Genomic DNA, 21,069 nt, shown 5'->3' with positions numbered 1-21,069 from the left:
GACGCCGAATGTCTTTGATTTTGTTCTTTGATGATTATCACCATGGAGGAGGCTGTCACATACAGCTGTAGCTCATATATGGAAACTAACATGGATTTACATTTTTTTCTTTTGACAGCCATCTGCTATGTCTGTCTCATGGTCTGACGGCCCTTTTGGTCCATGTCGCCTTGCATATAGAATACTATACAAACAAGAGCTAAACAATACGTTACTCGTCACAATGAAACCGCACCCAGAATAATGAAAACGCGATCACAACTTAGTCTAGATAAAACATTGGCCAGGACATCCCGGCCAGTGTGAGCATTGGCCGGCCAATGTACAAAATACACTGTCAAGTTTAAGCGCTTCGGACTTTGGCCAGTACGTCCCGGCCAGCGCGCGCATTGGCCGGCCAATGTACGAAATACGATTTTAGTGCTAAGTTCTTCGGGCTTTGGCCAAGAGAGCCGGCCAATGCGCACATTGGCCGGCCAATCCGATAATTTAAACTGATACATCTACTAATATTCTGATTGACATGTTCAGATTGACATTCATCAGTAAGAGCTTTAAAATGAACTTTTAAAAAATTTTTAAAACACACAAACCTTTAGAATTATGTGGAATAGTGTCAATAGCTGGTAGAGTCATGACCAATTTTTAAAATTACGCATTTAATAAACTTAAATGATGTTTTCTTTTTAAAATAAGCACATTCAATCTTCTATCATTAAAGCTTAGTGGCAAACTACTGCAAAGGGGTAACCCATTCAAATAAAGGATGTCACTATGGAAAGAGGTTGAAGACTAAATTATTTTAGATGTACTACATGGTGGTAAAAGGGATGTCAATATGATGTGTCGCTTGTGTTGAGTGGGGGAATTGAATATTTATAATTTTTTTATTTACTGTAGTAGCACTTTACATTGCGTATTTACTAATTGAAAAACTGGTAATATTCATATAAAATTGTCCAGATAGAATAAAAGGATCTAGTACAATAAACAAGAGTTCAATTCAACACAAAACCTCGAGTTCCAAAAACATAACCATTTATTTTCACTTTTACAAAAACATACAGTATCATTTCGTTTTACATTACTTGTGGTATGTGAAGTCAGAAGATAGCAAAACACACAATCATTATACTTAGATGTACATGTTTTAGAAGAAGATTCATACAAAATTAAAGGAAAGATTACACAGAACTGTCATTTAAAGCAAGTGCTGCTTTCATTTCATTTAAAATAGTGAAAAGAAAAAGCATGTGTGTATGTCTTCTTAGTGTGCTTTATTGGCTGCAGAGAAAATGGAACAATTTGTGTAAACCTGCCTCTCAGTATGCCTATGGCATGTAACTTGCAGCAAAAAAGGAAGCACTCCTAAGTCCAAACTTTCAATCATTTTTAGTTCCCTCTAAGGGAGTTATTAGATTTATTTGAATCAAAATGAACAATGAATTCAGATTTTGAAAGTGTAATCAGATCAAACAGAAATTAATATTTATGTAATGTAAACTTTTTCATCCTTTCTTTTTTTCTGTACAACCGTGCCTGGCTTGTGCTGTGCATCTGGATGATTAGCCAGCTCGGGGGGACAAGAAGAAGCAGAGCTCTGCAGAAGAACTTGTTTGAGATCATAGAAGGTGGCATTATCCTCTCTTGTAATAAATGTAACAGCAACACCCTCTTTGCCAGCTCGCCCTGTTCTACCAATACGATGAGTATAGTCTGAAATAGATCATTTTAAAACAATTATAGAGGGTATTTTCTTTTACAGACAATAGCTCATCAAATCAACTGAAATAATTTGTCATAATAAGCTGATTAATACCAATAAATGGATTTAAATGGATTATATATTAATCTACTGTTTTTCAGCTACAACAGTGGACATTTTGTGGTCCTCCATTAACCACCTTAAATAAACACACAACCCCAGTTGTGGATATCCATCCAAAATATGATAGTTCTCTTAAAATATTTTTAAAATACTGATTCAACTGTGTAAGTTTAAGTTGTAATACTGCAACGTTGATAATTTTTGTAATTTATCCTTAAGTACCAAATCAACTATTGGAAGAATGTGTTAAAAATATTAAATAAAATGTTTTGAAAGAAGAAATCTACATTGCTTGTTTTATTGTAAAGATTTCAATTGCCATGTCAAACCAAAAATGATGCATTAAAAAACTTGGTTCTTTTTTGGAAAGAATAGTTCAAAGTAAAAAAAAAAAGTTTTGTATAGTTGAAATTTAACATATGAACATCTACATGGACAAAAAACCCTGCCACCTTCCCCACTCAAAATACATAAAAATTGCTATAAATTCGTAAATTAAAAAAAAATGTTCCTCTAAAAAAAGTTTCAAATAATGTAACATACTTTCTGTTACAATTAATAAAGACTACATTAGAATTTAATAATTACTTATTTGTGACATTATAAATGGTTTATGATTTACAAATTAAAATACAAGATACACCAGTAGTGAATAAAAATCCAAACCTTCAATATTTCTGGCCATATCATAGTTGATAACCATTGAAACGTCTTTAATGTCGATACCACGACCTGCAACATCAGTAGCCACAAGAATTTCTTTGGAGCCTCCTTTAAGACTAGCAAGAGCAAACTCTCTCTGCTCCTGACCTTTGCCACCATGAAGAGTACAAGCATTGTACTGCAATGAAAGTTAACTCTTGATTAACAAACAAGAAGAAGAATAAATAAAACATTATGGAAGCATTTCAAATTAAGATAGGGGACTGCATGTTTGGAAGGTAGTGTAAGTCATATTGGTAATGTTAGCCTAGGTTAATTTATGAAAGAAAACACTTGTATTACAGTTAATATCAATATTCACATTCATTGCTCACCATATTCATTTTAAACTTGTAAAGATCGCAAATAACTAAATAATTTTACTGCCATACTGGCTGAGATTTAAAAAAAACTGTTACAACAAATGATAGTAGACAAGACATGTTATTTTGTCAGATTATGCAAACACTTTATAGACTAAAATCTCTTGCAAATTTGTATTCATATAGTAAAATATGTCATTTGATTTATCTGATGTTAAAATTTTATTTTAGCTACATTGACATAATCATTGACATTGACAAAATTTATTATTATGCCGCTATATCAAAATATAACTTACACCCATTTTTTCCAAAGACTTAGCCAGGACATCTGCACCTTTTTTTTGGTTGACAAAAATAATGATTGGAGGGTCAATGCCTTTGTTGAGTACATCAACAAGTTTCTTCCTAAAATCAGAAAATAACGAATACAGATTGAAATAAACTGACACAATTAAACTGATAGCATTGCATTACAAAATGTTTTTATTTAACCTTATTTCATTTAAATGAATAAAAATACATAAACTTCTCACCTCTTTTCATTCTCGCTAACCATGTAGACAATTTGTTCTACTCTGTCCACGGGTTTGCCTATATTACCAATGTACACAACTGTCGGACGCCTTAAGAAAGTTCTAGCAAGTCTCTCAATTGTTGGGGGCATAGTTGCAGTGAACATAACAGTCTATCAAAATATAATACAAAAGAATACTTTTCACAAATATTTATTGGAGTCATATGAGGTATTAAATTTTAGTGTACATAAATACAAAGTTTATCAGCATAATAGGCTAAAGAACACTTGGTGCTTTTTTAATGAAACTGATAGACCTATATTGTGAGCACATAAAGAAAACTAAAGAAAACAAACAAATGTCACCAATATATCCAAACAGTATATTCCTGTTTTAGCTAGAGATAATCCTCGAACAAAACACATATGTAACGTGAGTAAAAATAAAGATTTTTGAAAATTATGATTGCCTGCAACTGATTATGCTTTGTACAAAAACAGTAGGTTTAATCAAGAGATATACTGTCCAAGTGCAATTAGCCTTTTAAAGAGTAGCATCATTCAATAGCTTCCTCACATGGTCTGAGTTTAACTTGGTCTGAGTTTAACTAAAAATCCCACAGTTGATGTATAACTTGATAAAGTGGGTAGGGTGGAATGAGATATGAACTGGACCAAAAAACACAAGTCTATTAAGGGTTACTTAGTTTTTAAGCCAAGGTTTATTGCAGGTTTAAAAAACATTTTAGATAGTTTTAGCACTTGATTTTTACCCAAAGCAAATAAATAAATACATAACTGCCATGAAATTGTTTCAAGGCAAGAGTAATGGGTGTTAAAATTGTAAGATGACCAAAACTAAACTTACTTGTCTATATTTTTTCTTGGTATTGAAATTTCTCAACATTACTGAGTCATCTTCTGCTTCCTCTGTGTCTGGTTTTTCATTGGTCACAGGTAAATAATCTAGAATTTTGCGGACTTCAGGCTCAAAACCCATGTCTATCATTCTGTCAGCTTCATCCATCACAACATAAGTACACTGATTCAACACCAAGTATCTGTTCTCAAGCACATCAATTAATCTACCAGGTGTAGCAATGACAATCTAAACAAGTTTAGGAAAGTAAAAAAGGCTATGTCAGTACAGTGAAATACAATGATAATAAATTGAAAACTAACAAGCACATGAATAAAAAAAGTTAAACATTATACTATTATTATTTGAACATAATGAGTTGATAAGACAAATACCTCACAGCCCTGTCGTAATTTAAAGCCTTGTTCCTCTCTTGAAATACCACCAATTATAGATACTGTTCGAAAGCCAAGGTTTTTACCAAACTTTATGGACTCCTCCTCTATCTGTTGAGCCAACTCGCGGGTTGGGGCTAAAATTATAGCATATGGCCCTTGATCAGCATCTTCCATTCTAAAATAATATAAATAACAATATATATAGAGACCTCTTTATACATTATACATATTTATATTTATATATATATATATATATATATATATATATATATATACACACACACATATATATCAGTGGTTCTCAACCTGTGTTTAATGAGTGAGTCAGTCTCATGAGTTCAACAGAGATCAAGAAACACACCTCACTCATATGATTTGCGATCAGGTTTCGTTAGGGTCGACAACTGAACAGCTGATGACAGTTCAAATACAACATAGTAATATAATGCGTCAGAGAGAAGTGAGACGTATCAGTATCATATTTCAATAACGAGAAAACCTTGATGCCACGAAACAAATTCAAAATTTTGTCAACGTCATTTATACAGGCACTAGTTGATTATATATACGTGCTGTGACAAACATGTGCCCCAGTTGTCAAAATGTGACTGTCGTGTTGGTGTGTAGTGTGATTTATTTCTTAATATTTTAATCCATACTAACATGTCGAGCAAAAAAAAAAGAAAGTGGTTGGGCTAATATGCACAATATAGATTTAGATATATAACAAGAACTTGATGGGAGTCAGAGTCCTAACTGCATGATTTGCAATGCCAGGTTATGCAATTCTATTCTAGTACAGGCAAAACTAAGAGAACACTTCTTTAAGCTGCCTGAAAATGGAAAATACAAGAACACATTGTTCGCTGAATTCAAGGTGAAGGAGCGCATTTCTGAACTGGTGTCTGATTTGCAGTAAATATTTCTGATATTTTTGTGTGAAAAAAATATTTTAATTCTTTTGTTCTTTGAACACAATGATGTTGCTTAAAAAGGGTAAGAACCACTGATATATATATTTGTATATAAATTAATTTTTTTAAAATACATATCTGTCTCTTTTAAATAAAAAGCTTAGTTAAAATATGGGCTAATAAATTTAAAACACATTTTAAAATTAAAGCAAACCTTTCAATTTTAGGAAGACCCATAATCCATTTTAATAATGGAATAAGGAAAGCAGCAGTTTTACCACTGCCTGTTTCTGCAACACCAATTATATCTCTGTTCTGAAGACCAATAGGTATGGCTTGTCTTTGAATTGGTGTTGGTTCCTGAAGCAGGGTTAACAAAATGATAAAACATAAATAATACAAAATTTTGCATAATATTCAGACTTAAGTGCCCAAAGCAGAATTAAATGTGGAGCACTTGAAGGCATTAAAAATCATAGGATTTTTCTATCTTTCCATTTAAGTGCTTTTTTCTTAAGTTAGCCATTGGTACTCATTAAATGTGAGTTATAGGCCTATACATTTTTAATGCTATACTTGTTTGAGTAAAATAATCTATAAAATAGTTATTGGTCAAAACGCAATGGGCTTTACTACACGTTGAACAATATCAGTGACAAAGCAAAGAAATAACTAAAAAACCAACATTTAAAATATAATAGATTACCAATACCTATTTGAAAAATTAAAACCAAATTATTTACATTATTAGTCAACACAACACCATATTAAATGACACACTGATCAAGAGACTTAAATTATTTAGTTCAAAACCTGGCTGTTCAATGGTATTTATGTTGTGTTTTTTAAAAGTAATTTTTAATAGCTTTGGCTGAGAAAATTGTATAAATTTCATAGCGAATGTCTTGATAAGTAGGATCTATAGCTCTAAATCAAATTTGTATGAAATAGTTCATTTCTTCATATTCTAAAATATGAAGATGTGGGAAGCGAATCTTATTCAAGATAACATCATGAGTATTGTGTGTCATTTGATGTTTAATTATATTTTTTTCCCCACAATCAATGACGCCATTAGTGTAGTGTATGTTCCGTAGTTTAAACATGTGACGCCATTGTTTTTGTGTTACTTGTATCTTCTCTAGAGCGTTCTTGTCACAACTATAAACACTTTTCCAAATGCATAATTAAAAATGTGTTTCTACATTCGAATATGCCTTTATTTTCCTTCTTTAAATTTATACATTTAATACATCCAGCATATTATTTTCAACCTGAGTCCCTATCATTATATATCACTGAAGAAACTGATTTCATAGCCTCGGAAAATGATAGAGAGAGAAAGAGTTGGTAATATAGGGTTGTAAACCAAAAACATCTCAGGAAATTGGATGCACTGTGTGTTTTTCAGTTCTTCACATTAATGTCACTTTTCACTTTTTCCTACTAAGAATTTTTAATAAGAAAGAGGTTTATTTGAATTGCTTATTGTACATAGTTTTATTCTGACCTTGTATCCAATTTCATCAATGATATCCAAAAGCTCTTTGGGAAGATCTGCTTCTTTCCAAAACCGAATGGGGTTTGGAATCCGTCCGCCTTTACAACTTATGTTAAAATCTTCTTTAAAAATACGCCAATCTCTCTCCACCATATCCTCCACAGGTTTTTCTGACCAATGACGATCATCCCATTTTTGCTTAGCTTCTCTTGATGCCACAGTTTTGAGACGTTTCCTAATAAGAAATATAGATCAATTTATTAATTTAAGTATGTTTAGGGGCTACCCATGATTTATGACAACCACAAACAATTTAGATTCCCTCTGCCCTTTCAGTGTGGTTGAGTGGTAGAATGGTAGATTGCTAAACCGAAAGTCTCGAGTTAGATCTCAGACCGACTTGAGTCTGCATTGTGTCCATGATGGGTATCTGACATGTTAGGGTAAGTAAAGGTGGCAAAATGAACTCTATTTTATCTGCCCTATGATCATTAGGTCTAGAAAGGGAACTTAACTGCCCTGTTCACACACATCCTATATGTTAATATTAACAGTAGAATCTAAAAACCCTCAATATCTACAAAAAACTGATACAGGGTTTTAAATGTTAATTTTTTGGATGGAAGTAAAGTTTTAAACATATAATATCCTATGGTTCTATACAAAATCCCCCACATTTCATTTCCTTCATTATTTCCCATCACAGAGGTATTCATTTTTATAAATACAGACTCTAGGCACTGTAATTGCATTGCTTCTTGAGTAGTTATCTATTTTAAACATGAAGCAATGGTGTTAAAATGCTTTGTCTGCTGTAAGTATTTTAAAGTTAAATTCAATGTGGACAGCAAAATCGACACCCCACCCCTAAATCCAAATGGGCACAGAAGTTGATTTATTCAACTGAACCTTCATGTGGACATCATAAACAGAGTTATTTTACTATTAGGATTAAAGGTCTATGAGGCAAGTGAAGTAGAGTTCACCTGTTTCTATGACCTCTGCATATGATGAAATAGTGTGGTCAGCACTAAGCCCAGTTGATTAGGCTTATAGACAGAAGTAAAATAATTTATGAACAGACGAGCCGACCTGCTGCGTATCATACACCGCTATTTAGTTTTTTTTTCTACTTTTCAGTATTTTAAAATTTGTGAATTCGACAGTACCAATGCTGCCACTGAAAATATTTGCTTAAAAACACTAAACCCCCCTCCCCCCCCCCTTCCATGTGAAAGCAGCCTCCTCTTAGTTACCTCCTCTAAGTTTAAAATCGTTTCAAACTAAATTATCTGCCCCTAATAGCCATCACCAAACCCGTCTCTATGATTGTAAAATGTAAACAGCGTGACCACAGCTCACCAGACAATGTGGGGGTGGGGTGGGGGTGGTAGTGATAGTGATAGAGAGAAAGAGAGGGGACTGCAAGGAGGCTCTTTCAGCTTGTTTTCTAACGGCTCCCAGAAGAGAATTATATATATAGATTATTCTAAAATATTTTTTTTTTAAATCTATATGACCTTATTCTGTACAAATTGTTACAGTGACATGCCTATAGGCTAGTCATTTGAGTTTGGCAATAAATTTTTTGAGTCAATGAACCTAACAGCCTTGTTTGCTTTACTGTGTATGCTATAACAGATGGCAGATGAAGCAGGAGCATTTGGAGCGGATGTCCAAAGAGTCCAACTGTACATCATGTAATTACAGTTTTGGAAATAAACGTGTAGCCTATATTCTTAATTTTTTTAAAAGTGTAATAATGAACATACTTTTCCTGATCTTTTTCTGCCTCAGTTCTTCTTTTCTCCATGAGGTCACCATAAAATTTGGATTGGTCTTTTTTCTGGGCCTAATGGCAAACAAAATTTGATTACTTTAATACATTTATTATAGAAAATAAAATGCAAAGCTGATCCATTACATATATGTATGTAAAGCACAATAAAATAAAACAAAATATACTAATGACATGAGTAAAACATTTTTTTAAATTTTGAAATACTCCCATGTAATTTAACCCTTTAAGACTGTAACGCTCCCAGCGTTCGATAAAATTTTCTCTATTAAATTCGTTTTTGTTCAGGATCCAAGTTTTTAATAGTAAATTTAGGTCATGATAACGCTAGAGCAGCCATTTTTCATTGCATTTACTTCTTGTAGTTTTCACGTTAGGTTGATTTTGTATTTTATAGAATTTTTTTTGTAAAACAACTCGCAAAACGGCATTTTTTAACACTGCGGAATGCCGTTCAGCAGCCACGTCTAAACTATTACGTCGCAGCATTATAAAATTAACCAAAATTAAAGTTTTTATACTAAGACTAATCTGATCCATAATTTTTGTAGAAAAATGGACATTCTTTCATTTTCTATGGATAAGAACCCATGAAAAGTAATTCTTATCATTAATTTTCCCAATTGAAGCGTATTTTTGCCCGAAAAAAATCAACTCTGTATTTTTTCTTCTTTAAAACTAAGTAATTATCTTTCTTCAATAAATAAATAATTATTTAAAATTTATATCAGTGTGTAGGGCATTCAATTACAATTCATTTTTATCAATGTGTGGGGTTTAAATCAATGGGTAAAAAGATATTGGTCGTTTAGCCACAGGGGTACTGAAAAAAAAAATTCTGGTAAAATGTGAAAATAATTACGGGCTTAAAGAGTTAAATGTGCTTAATATAGTTTTTAAAAGTTTTTACATTTTTTTTAAATTAAAATATTTTTGTCTTGAAATAATAAAAAACTTAAATAGAAAGCAGAAATGTTGACCTTCATAGTGATATAATTTTAACACCGATTTATATAAAAATATTATTACAATTTTCAGAGAAAAAAATGTGTCCCTACATTTCTCTATAATTATATGCATAGTTAACTATAATTCAGTTTAATGTCGAATTCACATATAAATAAAGTCCAATATCACCAATATGTGGTTTAAATTTACTTGAACAGGATTCCCAAATCAAAGTATCTTATCTAGCATTGTTGGCTATTTGTAAATATAAACAAAAACGTTTTTATCTCCCTTGGTATTTTGTATGTTGGCATTGATACATTTTTTTACTTTGGCATACATTACAATGCAGTTATTTTTAATTTAATACTGTGAGATTGTAGAAGAAATAAGCACATTAAGCTCATTCAAAAAAAATAACTTCATTATCTGTTTTGTCCTGATAAAGCCAAACTATTGGGCAGAGAAATCAAATGGTTTTTCTATTTTTACTACACATTTTTGGTAGAAAGTGTAAAAGCTAGCTACCATAAATATATCACATTAAAACTCACCTTGATATCAATACCAGCAATGTTTCCTCTTCCGAAGAACTGTACCTGATGTTTCTCTTTATACAACTGGTTGTAGTCATTTGAAGTATCATCACCGGCATCCCAGTCGAAAACAAACTTACGATCATTTAGTCGACGTATACGTTTACGCTTTTTAATTATTCCCAAATAGCGCTCCTACAGTGAGAACAGTATAAATAAGCATCAATTAATTGCTAAGTCTATTTTAGTTATAATTTAATTAATATTTTTAATTTATAGTCTAAAATAAAACATGAATATTTTCAATTATAAAATAAAATCATACACGTATTGCTTCAGATTCTCTGTCTTTGTCTTTAACATCTTTAACTTTGGTGACAGTTTTGTCTTCTCCAGCTCCTTCTTCTTTCGCATCTTTTTCTCTTCTCATTTGACGTTCTCTTCGTTCTCTTTCTCGCTCTCTGTCCCTTTCTCTATCCCTGTCTCTATCCCGATCATCTAAAAAAATTGACAAGAATAAACAACTCCGATATAAATAGATTTCCAATCTCAATATACAAAACAAAGTAAAATTTAAATGTACAGTGGAGTCATTGGAAATGAGGTGTTTTGATCATAAATAAATCTGGGTGGTCTGAAAAAATACATAAAACTTGTATTTTTATTGTGGCACTATGTCAACATTTTAAAACTAGTCATTTGTAAAGTTCAATCATTTTTGTACAGTTCAAGTAATAGTCAGATAGGCTGGCCAGTTCCTATAATGGTTAGCTAGGTAGGACCCGTTTATTTACTGGTCAGATAGGTTAACCACTTCAAGTATAGTCAAGTAGGGTCAGAAAATAAAATGAATACAAGGAGTAAGAGAAAACCTGATGATTCTTTGGCAGCTTTAATGAAGTCTATCTGCTTTTTTCTTTCTTCGTCCATTTTCCTTCTAGCTTCATCTGCAGCTTCCTGACGTTTACGCAAAGCTTCTGCTACTCGTTCCTCTTTGGTTAAGAATTTCGGCTGTATAAAAATAAAAAGAATCCAGACTATAATCTACACATTAGGCTGCTTGCCATAAAGAAAAAACTTATTTTCTAATACTTATACGTCTATAACCTCAAAATAGCATTTCATTTATTTAATCACCTTTAAGTTAGAAGGTAGCACTTCAGTATTAGAAAGTACATAAGATATAATTATATCTAACTTTCTGTTATATAGAATGGTTGAACATTAGATACACAAACATAAGTTACCACCTGAATTGAGTTCATAATAAGAAAGAAAAATGTTCCATGTAAAAAAATCAAAATAAAGAGTTGAAAAAACAGTTAGGTGGATAAAATGTCTCACAAAACACATCAGCTCCTGTAAATTTCTGTTAACCAGAAGGGATATTTACTGTTTCCGATTGCTCAAAAATCTTTAGCAAAAAAAAACTTTTCGCCTCTATGTGTTTTCTCTAAAAACTTTTGCCACAAGCTATATTCCTATAGTGCTACTACACTGTTAAGTGCCATCCCAGCCCTTACTGTTAAATACAAATATACAAGAAAGTTTAGGAGAGCCCAATCCCACTTAATTTAAAATATAAAGCATCAAGAAAAGACCAGAGAAGGCAGTTTTAAATAAAGCTTATTATGATAAGTTATAAACAGTTATGTATGGAAAAAAAAAAATAGTTATTTGACGTTGCCATTTTGTCCATCCAAATAAAGTGGTACCTTGACATACAATGTCCTGATATACAATTTAGATACTAGCCATCGAGGGAGCAATGCTTTGAAACTTGCGCAAAATATGAGATACAAGGAACTAGTATTGTAATTTCACAGTTCATGGAAAAGAAACACCCCAAAAAAGTTGCAACTATTCCTGTATCAGAGATATTTTATGACACTTGACTAATTCATTTTCCCAAAATTCTGAAAGGGAGGAAGAAACAAACCTCCTTAGACAATTTAAAAAAAAAAACAATGTACAAGTGGAAGTGAGGAAAGTGTGGCAAAAAAGATAAAGACCAGTGAATAGAAAAGCAATAATAATGTTTAGTCAACTGTCATAAAGTCTAAGAATAAAGTGTAGATTTACAACTGTAAAGAGTAAGTGAATTCAAGTGATCTAAAGAGCATATTATTATTAATAGTGTAGCAAGCAAGTGAACAAAGTGAAACTCCTCACTCTATTTCCTCCATCCTACACCTCTCAAGTACATACATTTTACAAAACCAGTTTATTTCTTTACAATCTCTTATATCATGTTTTATACAACATTTGCAGCTTATAAATATATTTTTCTTATTATAAAACAGGAAACTAAAACAAATGTGTGGCATTTGGGGGCTGAAACGCCCATGTGGCATTTAGGAAATTTGCTTTGAGATAAGAGTAATTTGACTTACAAGCATGATTAAGGAACAAATTTATTTCCTAACTTGAACCCTTGCAACTGATATTTTTATATCTGCCTATTAATTAACTTCAGGATATTTATAAACTCTGATCCAGCCTTTTTGTTGGTATATTCTACATCAACAGCATATACTGAAATTCAACCATTGCAGGTTAGACATTTTTTAAAATTTTGTGAACTGAATGTTCTCACAACCTCTTAGACAAAATATGCTTAAAAACTGCAAATGCTGTGTAAACCATTAATTTTTATGAACTGATTTTCTCAACACTGAAACAAAATATCAATAGAATACCTACAGGATATTTTATTTAACTTTTTTAGCCAAAAATACACTAACTACTGAATAAAAATGTACATTTTAGTCATTATTTTCAATCACTATTCAAAATACAATAAAGGAAAAACTGGACATTACTTAGCTAAGTGAGTAAAGTTTTTATGACGCATAGTAACCATCATATTGTACCTTGCTTAAGGCTGCCTCCTCTGCTTTTTTCTTGGCAAGTAGCTCCTCCAACGATAATGGTACTTTCTTGTCTGCTCTTTTTTTATTTTCATTATCTTCTTCTTCTTCTTTGTTTCTAGAACAAACAAAACTTGATACTGTAGCACATATAAAATTATAATCGATACAAGTAGTTTTTTTTTCCTTCATCCGTAGGATTACTTATACAGAAAACAGTTATTATTAAAGTAATTACTTTATCTTCGGAGAATGAGATCTTTTTCTTTTGTTCTTGTCTCTTTCTCTACTATGACTTCTGTTTCTTTTTCTCTCTTTACTTCTGCTGCGCTTTCTGAAAAATTTAACATAACAAACATTTTCATGAAAATAGCCTCACTTTAACATCTACTTTATAAATTTTATAAATATTAATTTTTGTAGTCACAGAGAAATATTAGCATACACAAAAAAAAATACTAACAAGTTCTGCACTTCCATCTGATTGCTGGTAGACCATGCATAATTCACAGCAGATTCAGAGTGAAAAATGTATCAACCAAAGTTTCACTCACAAATTTTATTTTAGAAGTTATGATATTAATCCTCTAATTTACAAAACATATTTGCTATTTATTTTCTATAATGCAATAGAAAAAAAAACATACTATTTGCAAAATATTAAACCACCATGTAAGACTGTTTAAGAATTTGGTTCGACTTAAAAAAAGTTTTACTAACAGCTGATGATACAGATATAAAACAATGTTCATTGTTTAGACCAAATGTTGAGAAATAACTTTAAAATTTATAATAAATTAGCACTTCAAATTGAAAAATCAAGCATAATTAAATAAAAAATGAATAAAGAACATTTTTCAGTTTGTAAAGGAAATTACTGCCTAATTTAAAATTTCATTTTGGGTCCTCATTCCATAGTGTTCATGGAAGAGCCTGGGGGCACCAAAGAACTCTAACACCAGGGTGCAGGCGAAAGTGCCCAGTGCAGCTTGAACTTTGAAATAACTAGCACCCATAACCCTTTGTGCAGGACACACAAGCGGTGGATCCCAGGTGCTAAGGTAGCCACTTGGAAATTCTGGGCAAGAACCTTTCCAGAGTTTCCAGGAGTAATCTCAAAAAGTTTCATGGCAATCAGATGAACCATTTAGTAATGCATAAAAGACAAACACAGTAACACACATTCTTACTTTTTAAAAATATTTAGATTATATTATAACCAATCAGTTTTTCTCATACAAATGTGATACATCCACTTAACATATCATTAGTATATGTCAATAGAAATGTGGCCTTATCTTATAACTTATACAATCTTTGCTTGTGTTGAAATGTGCAAAAAAAGTCATGAAGATATTGTACAGCAGTGGGTTTTTTAGTTGTTAAAATAGAACCCAATAGAAACACCCATTCTAGTTTTTTAATTGTTAAAATAGAAATTAATAGGAACACCCATTCTGGTTTTTTAATTGTTAAAATAGGACCCGATAGAAACACCCATTCTGGTTTTTTAAACCAGCACTGCAATAATATAATATAACTAAAAATAATAATTAATACATTAAGAGGTGCTACAAAATGTGCTGAGTAAAAGTACCTTTCTCTGCTCTTTGATCTGTGCCTAGATTTGGTTTTATTTCGTTCTTTAGACCGTGATCTTTCTCTACGCGTGTCTTTCTTTTTTAGATCTTCTGAATCAATCCTCGTGTCAGTCTTTATGGGACTTCGAGAACGAGAACGTGCTCCTGGACTCATTACTATATTCTAATCTAGAAATAAAAACAAAACAGATTAGGGAGCTGGTAACATAAAAATTATGTAACCACCTGTCTCAGGAAAAAGGTGAAATATTTTTACAAGCTGGGGATGGGGGTAGGAAAGGGGTTGAGTCAATTTTCAATCTCAACCCATGCAAACTGCAAAGTAATTCAAGTTTTATAAAAACATCACAAACTTATTTTCAAACTACTAGATCTAGGTGTAGTTGTTAGTTAAGTTAGTAGATCTAGAATCTAGAGTAGATGTAGAATTGAATTATTTCAATATTATAATCTTAGTTATTACTATAATACTATTAGATAAGAACTAGTTACTAGTCTAAAAGCTAGAATCACTAGCAGACTTAGGATTTAGAATTTAGTTCTGATTTTGATTTAGATTCTATAAAACAGTGGTTCCCAAACTATTTATATTATATATAAAAAGTAAATAACCCGCGACCCCCATAGAAAAGTTGAAATTAGTGAGGAAATTAATAAGTACTAGATACAATTTTCTAGTAGACTTCAATATGAATTATTCTTGATAACTGTATTTTCATACGATGAGCAAAATTACATGCTATTAACTAGACTCAACATTCGCTGTTGAGTTTTTGTTAACGCCAACCTTATGTCATTCTCAACATTTAATTTATTTATTTTTTTGTTTTTTATTGGAGAAGTGTTGAAAATCTATTCCCGCAAAGATATGTAGACACAAAAGGAACTAAAACTCGAAAGACAATTTCACGTTTTGGTATGAATGGAGTATACTACACCAAAACTGTGTGAGCAGTTTTTCATCTGACCAGGAATCATTCCTCAAATTTAAGAATCCATCTTGTAATTCATCTTGAATGCTCGCAACATCAAGGGAAGTAGAGAATGGGTTATGTGTCAATGCAGATTCTTCTTCTTTCAGCTAAGAGAAATAACGCGCCAGTTCAATTCCAAGAGATTCAAGATGCCTAAAAATCTCCTTGTTCAAATTTTTATTTACCTCACAATCAGATTATTTTTCTTCACCAATTTTGCAGCTTTGATAATCAAGAAAAGAGATGATGTTCAAAAATATCTGATAGGTATGCTACTCTCTCCAACCACTCTTTGTTGTTACAAGAACAACTTGATTTCATCTTTCAATTCAAAAACATGATTTACAACATTTCCTTTTGACAGCCAGCGTACACGATTCACATTTCCTTTTGATAGCCAGAGTACTATAGTGTAGAAAGGCAGAACCTCATGATCTTTATTCATGTCTTTGCACATTCTTTAAACACACTGGTGTTTAGGGCTCCAGGATTAATATAATTTACGACTTTAATTAACAATGGAGTCGGAAGTCTTGCTGGCGAGGGCATACTAGTGAATTTGCCTTGGTTAGAGAGCTAAATCTGTTTTCTGAAAGACTGATTTTTATCCAACATGGCGCACCATTCATACAAACCCCACAGTCGTTTTCCCATTTTAATCAACCAGTTTGAAAATACGTATTTATTTTCTCCATGATATCACATAACAACAACTCTTCTTTACTATTATCTGAATGAATATATTTCACAAAGACAAGCAATTGCAAACAATAGTGAAAACTTGATTTCATTCACAATTTGTTCTTTAAACATCTACGGACATGTCAGCTAAAAGCTGCTGAATAGCATTATTAGACAGAGCTATTTGTTGCATCTTTACTGCACTGGAATCCCCAAAAAAAATCTCTCCTATTGTGTGAGAGGTTTCTTTGCTTGGCAATTTCTAATGCAACTTCATTTGATGCTTGCACTAATGCTGTGTTTCCTTAGTGAAAAGTAGTGAAAACTTCCTGTTCAATCAATTCTCTGACGTTCCCAACAAACTTCATGCCAACAAAAGAACTCCATATCTTTTTTGGTGTGTTTCGAACGACTCGTCTCAAAATGACGTTTTAGTTTTGAAGGTCATAGACTAATGACTGAAAACAAATTTGCACTGTTAGCGTATTGTTTTTTCTCTATTCCATTTCCAGTGATATTAGTAAAGCCGAATTTTATTTTTACTGCTAAGGTTTACGGTTTACCGTTTAGTCAACAAGTTGGCGACCCCCTCCCAGTGAGCCCTCCACGACCCCAGACCCACAGTTTGGGAACCCACGCTATAAAACATTAAAACTAGAATAATTCTAGTTAGATTCTAGATCTAGATCTAGATTCTCTGACTACTACTAGGACTAGATTTAACTAGATTCTAGATCTACTTAACTAGTTAGTTTGTAGTTAGATCTAGTACTAAACTAACTACTAATAAACAAGATCTAGAATCTCGCTAGCTAGATCTAGTGAACATTAGGTAAAATGACGATATTGCGTCCTTTATTATTCCGGAATTGTACAGCAGTAAAAAACCTTAAAACCATGGCGTAGTCTGCCGAGCCGTTCCGGAAACCACCGATAATACTGTAAACCATCATTTGTTTTCCGCCATATTATTTTTAATACATAGATCTAGGGGCCTAATGTTTAAAAATGTGCATGGATTAATTTTAGTTGAATTTTAAACTGTTTTGCTAATTATTTTGTATTTCTAATTATTTTAAGTGTACCTATATGCTAATTTTTGCTGCTACTAAACATTGTTCTAGTTCTTCTTACTAGATCTACTTTTAACTTTATAGGCCTAAATCTAATCGTCTTATTTTACTCAATCTAGCTAGATCAAGATGTGGCAAATCTTCTGCAAGTTTTTTTTCTGTTTCTTAAAAATAAATAAATAATTAGGCCTATAGGCCTAATACATTCGACTTTATTAATAAAATTTAGATTTAGGCCTACTAACTGTTAATAATTTTCTGTCAATTAAACTTTAAATTAAGTTAAAACAATTATTAATTTAATGCACATGACTTTAGGCCTATTAAATCTTTATTTTTATTTCAACTGTCAAATAAACTATGGTTTGCGGTAACGAATGTTTACGAAACTCAACAAAAATCACCGGATAATTTACGACACTATATTGTGATTTTACCGACTATTATACTTATATACTATAGTTTAGTAGTTACTACTAGTACTACTAGAGTCTAAATCTAGATCCACTATACTTCTTTTAGTACTTAGATCTACTACTAGCCGTAAGGCCGTAGGGCAGATAATAATATCATGGCCTATGCTAGCCGGAATAAGATACGCATGCGCAATGGAGAGAAACTACGACTTGCCATCGCAGCGATGTTTTTTATGGTACTGCGCATGCGTGTGTTTATAACTGCAGAACCCTAACCCTATCTCTTAATCCTATCCTTGACCCTAGCCCTAATCCTTTCCCTAACCCTAATTCATTTCTGCTAGTCCTAACGCCTAATAACCTAACCATAGGTCACTGCGTAAGAGCAGAGCTATCATTTGTTGACTAAGTGGAGACGTTGGGGAGAAAAATCTTCCTCAGAGTAGTCACTTTGTAATTTTCTTATTCTTAACTTTCTTATTCCGGCTAAGATACGCATACGATACGCATGCGCAATGGAGAGAAACTACGACTTGCCTTAGCGGAGATGTTTTTGATGGTACTGCGCATGCGTGTGTTTACAACCGCAGAACCCTATCACCAACCCTAATCCTATCCTTAACCCTATCCTTATCCCTAATCCTATCCCTAACCCTATCCCTAATCCTAACCCTCATTCTAGCCCTAACCCTAGCCATAGGTCACTGCGCATGCGCAGGGCTATCTTTTGCCAACTAAGTGGAGACGTTGGGGAGAAAAATCTTCCGAGTAGACACTTCGTTAATAATTATTTAATTATCATGGCATGGATGGAGTATTTATTTTGGTTGTCAGTAGGGCCAGATTCTTCTAACTAGATCTAAATTTCTAGATTAGATTTAGATTTTAGATCAATCTAGAATCTAGATCTAATCTAGATTCTAGAATCTAGATCAGTAGATTTAGATTCTAGAATCTAGACTCTTACCCAAATACCTATTAGATCTACTTACTAGATTCAAGATCTAGAAACCTAGATTAGATTACAGATGATTAATCATCTAGTCTAGTAATAGTATGAATGATGGTATTAACAGGTATTAAGTTCTACACTCACAGTCACACTGGGTAGACTCGAATATTTATTTTTAATCGTTCAGCATAGGTTTACTTTGCAGTAAACCGGAAATAGAACTTCAGCATTAAGAGATAAGTTTTAGTAGGCCCATAGCAGTATCATAGAGCAGCTTTTAAAATAATAAAATGTACAGATCTAGAATCTAGATCTATTTCAAGATTTAGATTATAATATTTTCCAGGAGCGTAATAAACGAGGAAGCGTATATAGGCCTACTATGTTCAGCAGTTAAAGAGGATGGCGAATGCCATACTTATGCTGTGAAATCTTTGGGAGACAATCTGTGTACTGTGTATGTGTGTGTTTGGGGGGGGGGGGGGGGGCGGGGTCTTCACGCTTTTGCTCATCCTACCCTCTCCCAAACTGAAATCCATAATTTTTCTTTTAAAAAATGATTTTTTCAGTACTATCAATATCAGGTTACGGTGGTGCACCTCCAAAACGGCCCGGGACAACTCGGCCCCGTCAAAACGGCCCCGTTAATATGACCCCGTCAAATCGACCCCCGACAAAACGACCCCGTCAAAATAGCCCCGTCAAAAGGGCCCCGACTTATTGGCTCCCGTCAAATGGGCTGCTGTCATAATGACTCGCGACAAATAGGCTCCCGACGAATGGGCTCCCGACATTTAGGCTCCCGACAAATAAGCTCAGGACATATTAGCTCCCGACATAAGGGCTCACGACATATTACCTACTAGGCTCCCGATATATTGGCTTCCGACAAAATGACTCCGACAAAAGGGCTCCCGATATATTGGCTTCCGACAAAATGACTCCGTGCATATTGGCTCCAGACAAATGAATCGTATTACCACTATTGGCATAAAAGTAACCATTTTGTCATACATCCACTACCACTATGACCCAGTGGCGTAGCGAGGTCGGGTGTCACCCGGTGCGGCACTTAATGGTGTCACCCCCCAGAGGCGTAGCGACCCTTCCCCGGGACAAACTTTCAAACTTTCGATTTGCACCCCCCTCGAACTTTCAATTTGCACCAATTTTGCTATTTTTTGCCTTGGTGTCACCCCCCTAAATGGTGTCACTCGGTGCGGTCCGCACCCCCCCCCCCGCCCCCTCGCTACGCCTCTGCTATGGCCTCTTTTAAATGGCTGCATGAAATTGTTTTTCATGAACAAACATCAAATCACAAACAAATCTAGCCCTTAACAGCTAAATTCCACCAATTCTAAAGTTTTGATAATGTTTAATTTACAACAGTGAAGATATGTTGCTTAAAAGCGAGCACTGAAGTGTAAATGTATGATATACAAGATGTTTACAGGGTAACGGCATTTTGTTTTGATAACCTACAAGCATACTGCAGGTAGGGATGTATAGCGTGGACCACTCTCCCCACACACTTTAGTTGGAACCGCCCTTCAATCGACTCATATATGGAAGTCATAGATAGATGACCCTTAAATTAAAACATACTTTTTCTTATACTAAATAAAATAATATAAATTTAGGCCTGCCGAACCAGAGATGCATACGTTGTATTACATAAGAGTGTTGGATAAGCTAACTCTAAAAATATTGATGGCAGGTGTCATATTCAATTAGACCGTTTTGCCTGGAGACTTAGTCTCTACAGAAACCGTATTGTCAGTGGTCCTTTTGTAGGGAGTCAAATTGACAGGAGCCTATTTGTCGTGAGCGAAAATGACGCGAGCCTATTAGTCGTGAGTCGTAATGGCGGGGGCTGTTTTGTCGAAAAACTAAATGACGGGAGCGCATATGTCGGGAGTCGTAATGATGGGGGCCGTTTTGTCAAAAAACTAAATGACGGGAGCCTATATGTCGGGAGCCTTATTGACTGAGGCCCTTTTATCGGGAGCCTATATGACGGGGTCCATATGTCGCTGGCCCTTTTGACGGGGTCGATTTGACGGGGTCGCTTTGTCATTTGCCGCTTTGACGCCGCACGGGTTACGGTACAATACTACTTTAACTACTTTTATTTTCATAATAATTTACAAAAATATGTTTATTAATTAAATAAACGCT

The 21,069-nt window shown here is 33.4% G+C and overlaps 1 protein-coding gene across 3 annotated transcripts; it reads right to left on the bottom strand.

Moving 5' to 3' along the window:
* Positions 1 to 1,016: 1,016 nt before the first annotated feature.
* LOC131954478 (putative ATP-dependent RNA helicase DDX23) lies at positions 1,017 to 19,131 on the bottom strand. Of its 3 annotated transcripts, none has more exons than XM_059318200.1 (16): positions 19,036 to 19,131; positions 14,792 to 14,963; positions 13,433 to 13,528; positions 13,198 to 13,312; positions 11,197 to 11,335; positions 10,650 to 10,822; positions 10,343 to 10,519; positions 8,815 to 8,894; positions 7,052 to 7,277; positions 5,756 to 5,901; positions 4,625 to 4,802; positions 4,239 to 4,478; positions 3,390 to 3,541; positions 3,153 to 3,261; positions 2,495 to 2,669; positions 1,017 to 1,716 (listed from the first exon to the last, which is right to left on the bottom strand). In XM_059318200.1, the coding sequence occupies exons 2-16, from the start codon at positions 14,947 to 14,949 to the stop codon at positions 1,490 to 1,492; spliced, it is 2,391 nt and encodes a 796-aa protein (XP_059174183.1). In that variant the 5' UTR covers positions 14,950 to 14,963; positions 19,036 to 19,131; the 3' UTR covers positions 1,017 to 1,489. The 3 variants fall into 3 exon arrangements, with proteins under 3 accessions (XP_059174183.1, XP_059174201.1, XP_059174194.1); XM_059318218.1 differs by having other exon boundaries at positions 14,792 to 14,993; positions 19,036 to 19,112; XM_059318211.1 differs by having other exon boundaries at positions 18,932 to 19,096.
* Between the last annotated feature and the right edge of the window lie 1,938 nt (positions 19,132 to 21,069).

This window comes from Physella acuta, unplaced genomic scaffold (assembly GCF_028476545.2).
Source record: "Physella acuta isolate Inbredline_101_S28 unplaced genomic scaffold, ASM2847654v3 ptg000078l, whole genome shotgun sequence".
Classification (NCBI taxonomy): Eukaryota; Metazoa; Mollusca; class Gastropoda; family Physidae; genus Physella; species Physella acuta.
Note: the sequence above shows the minus strand (reverse complement) of the source record. Positions and strands in the feature narration are given on the sequence as shown.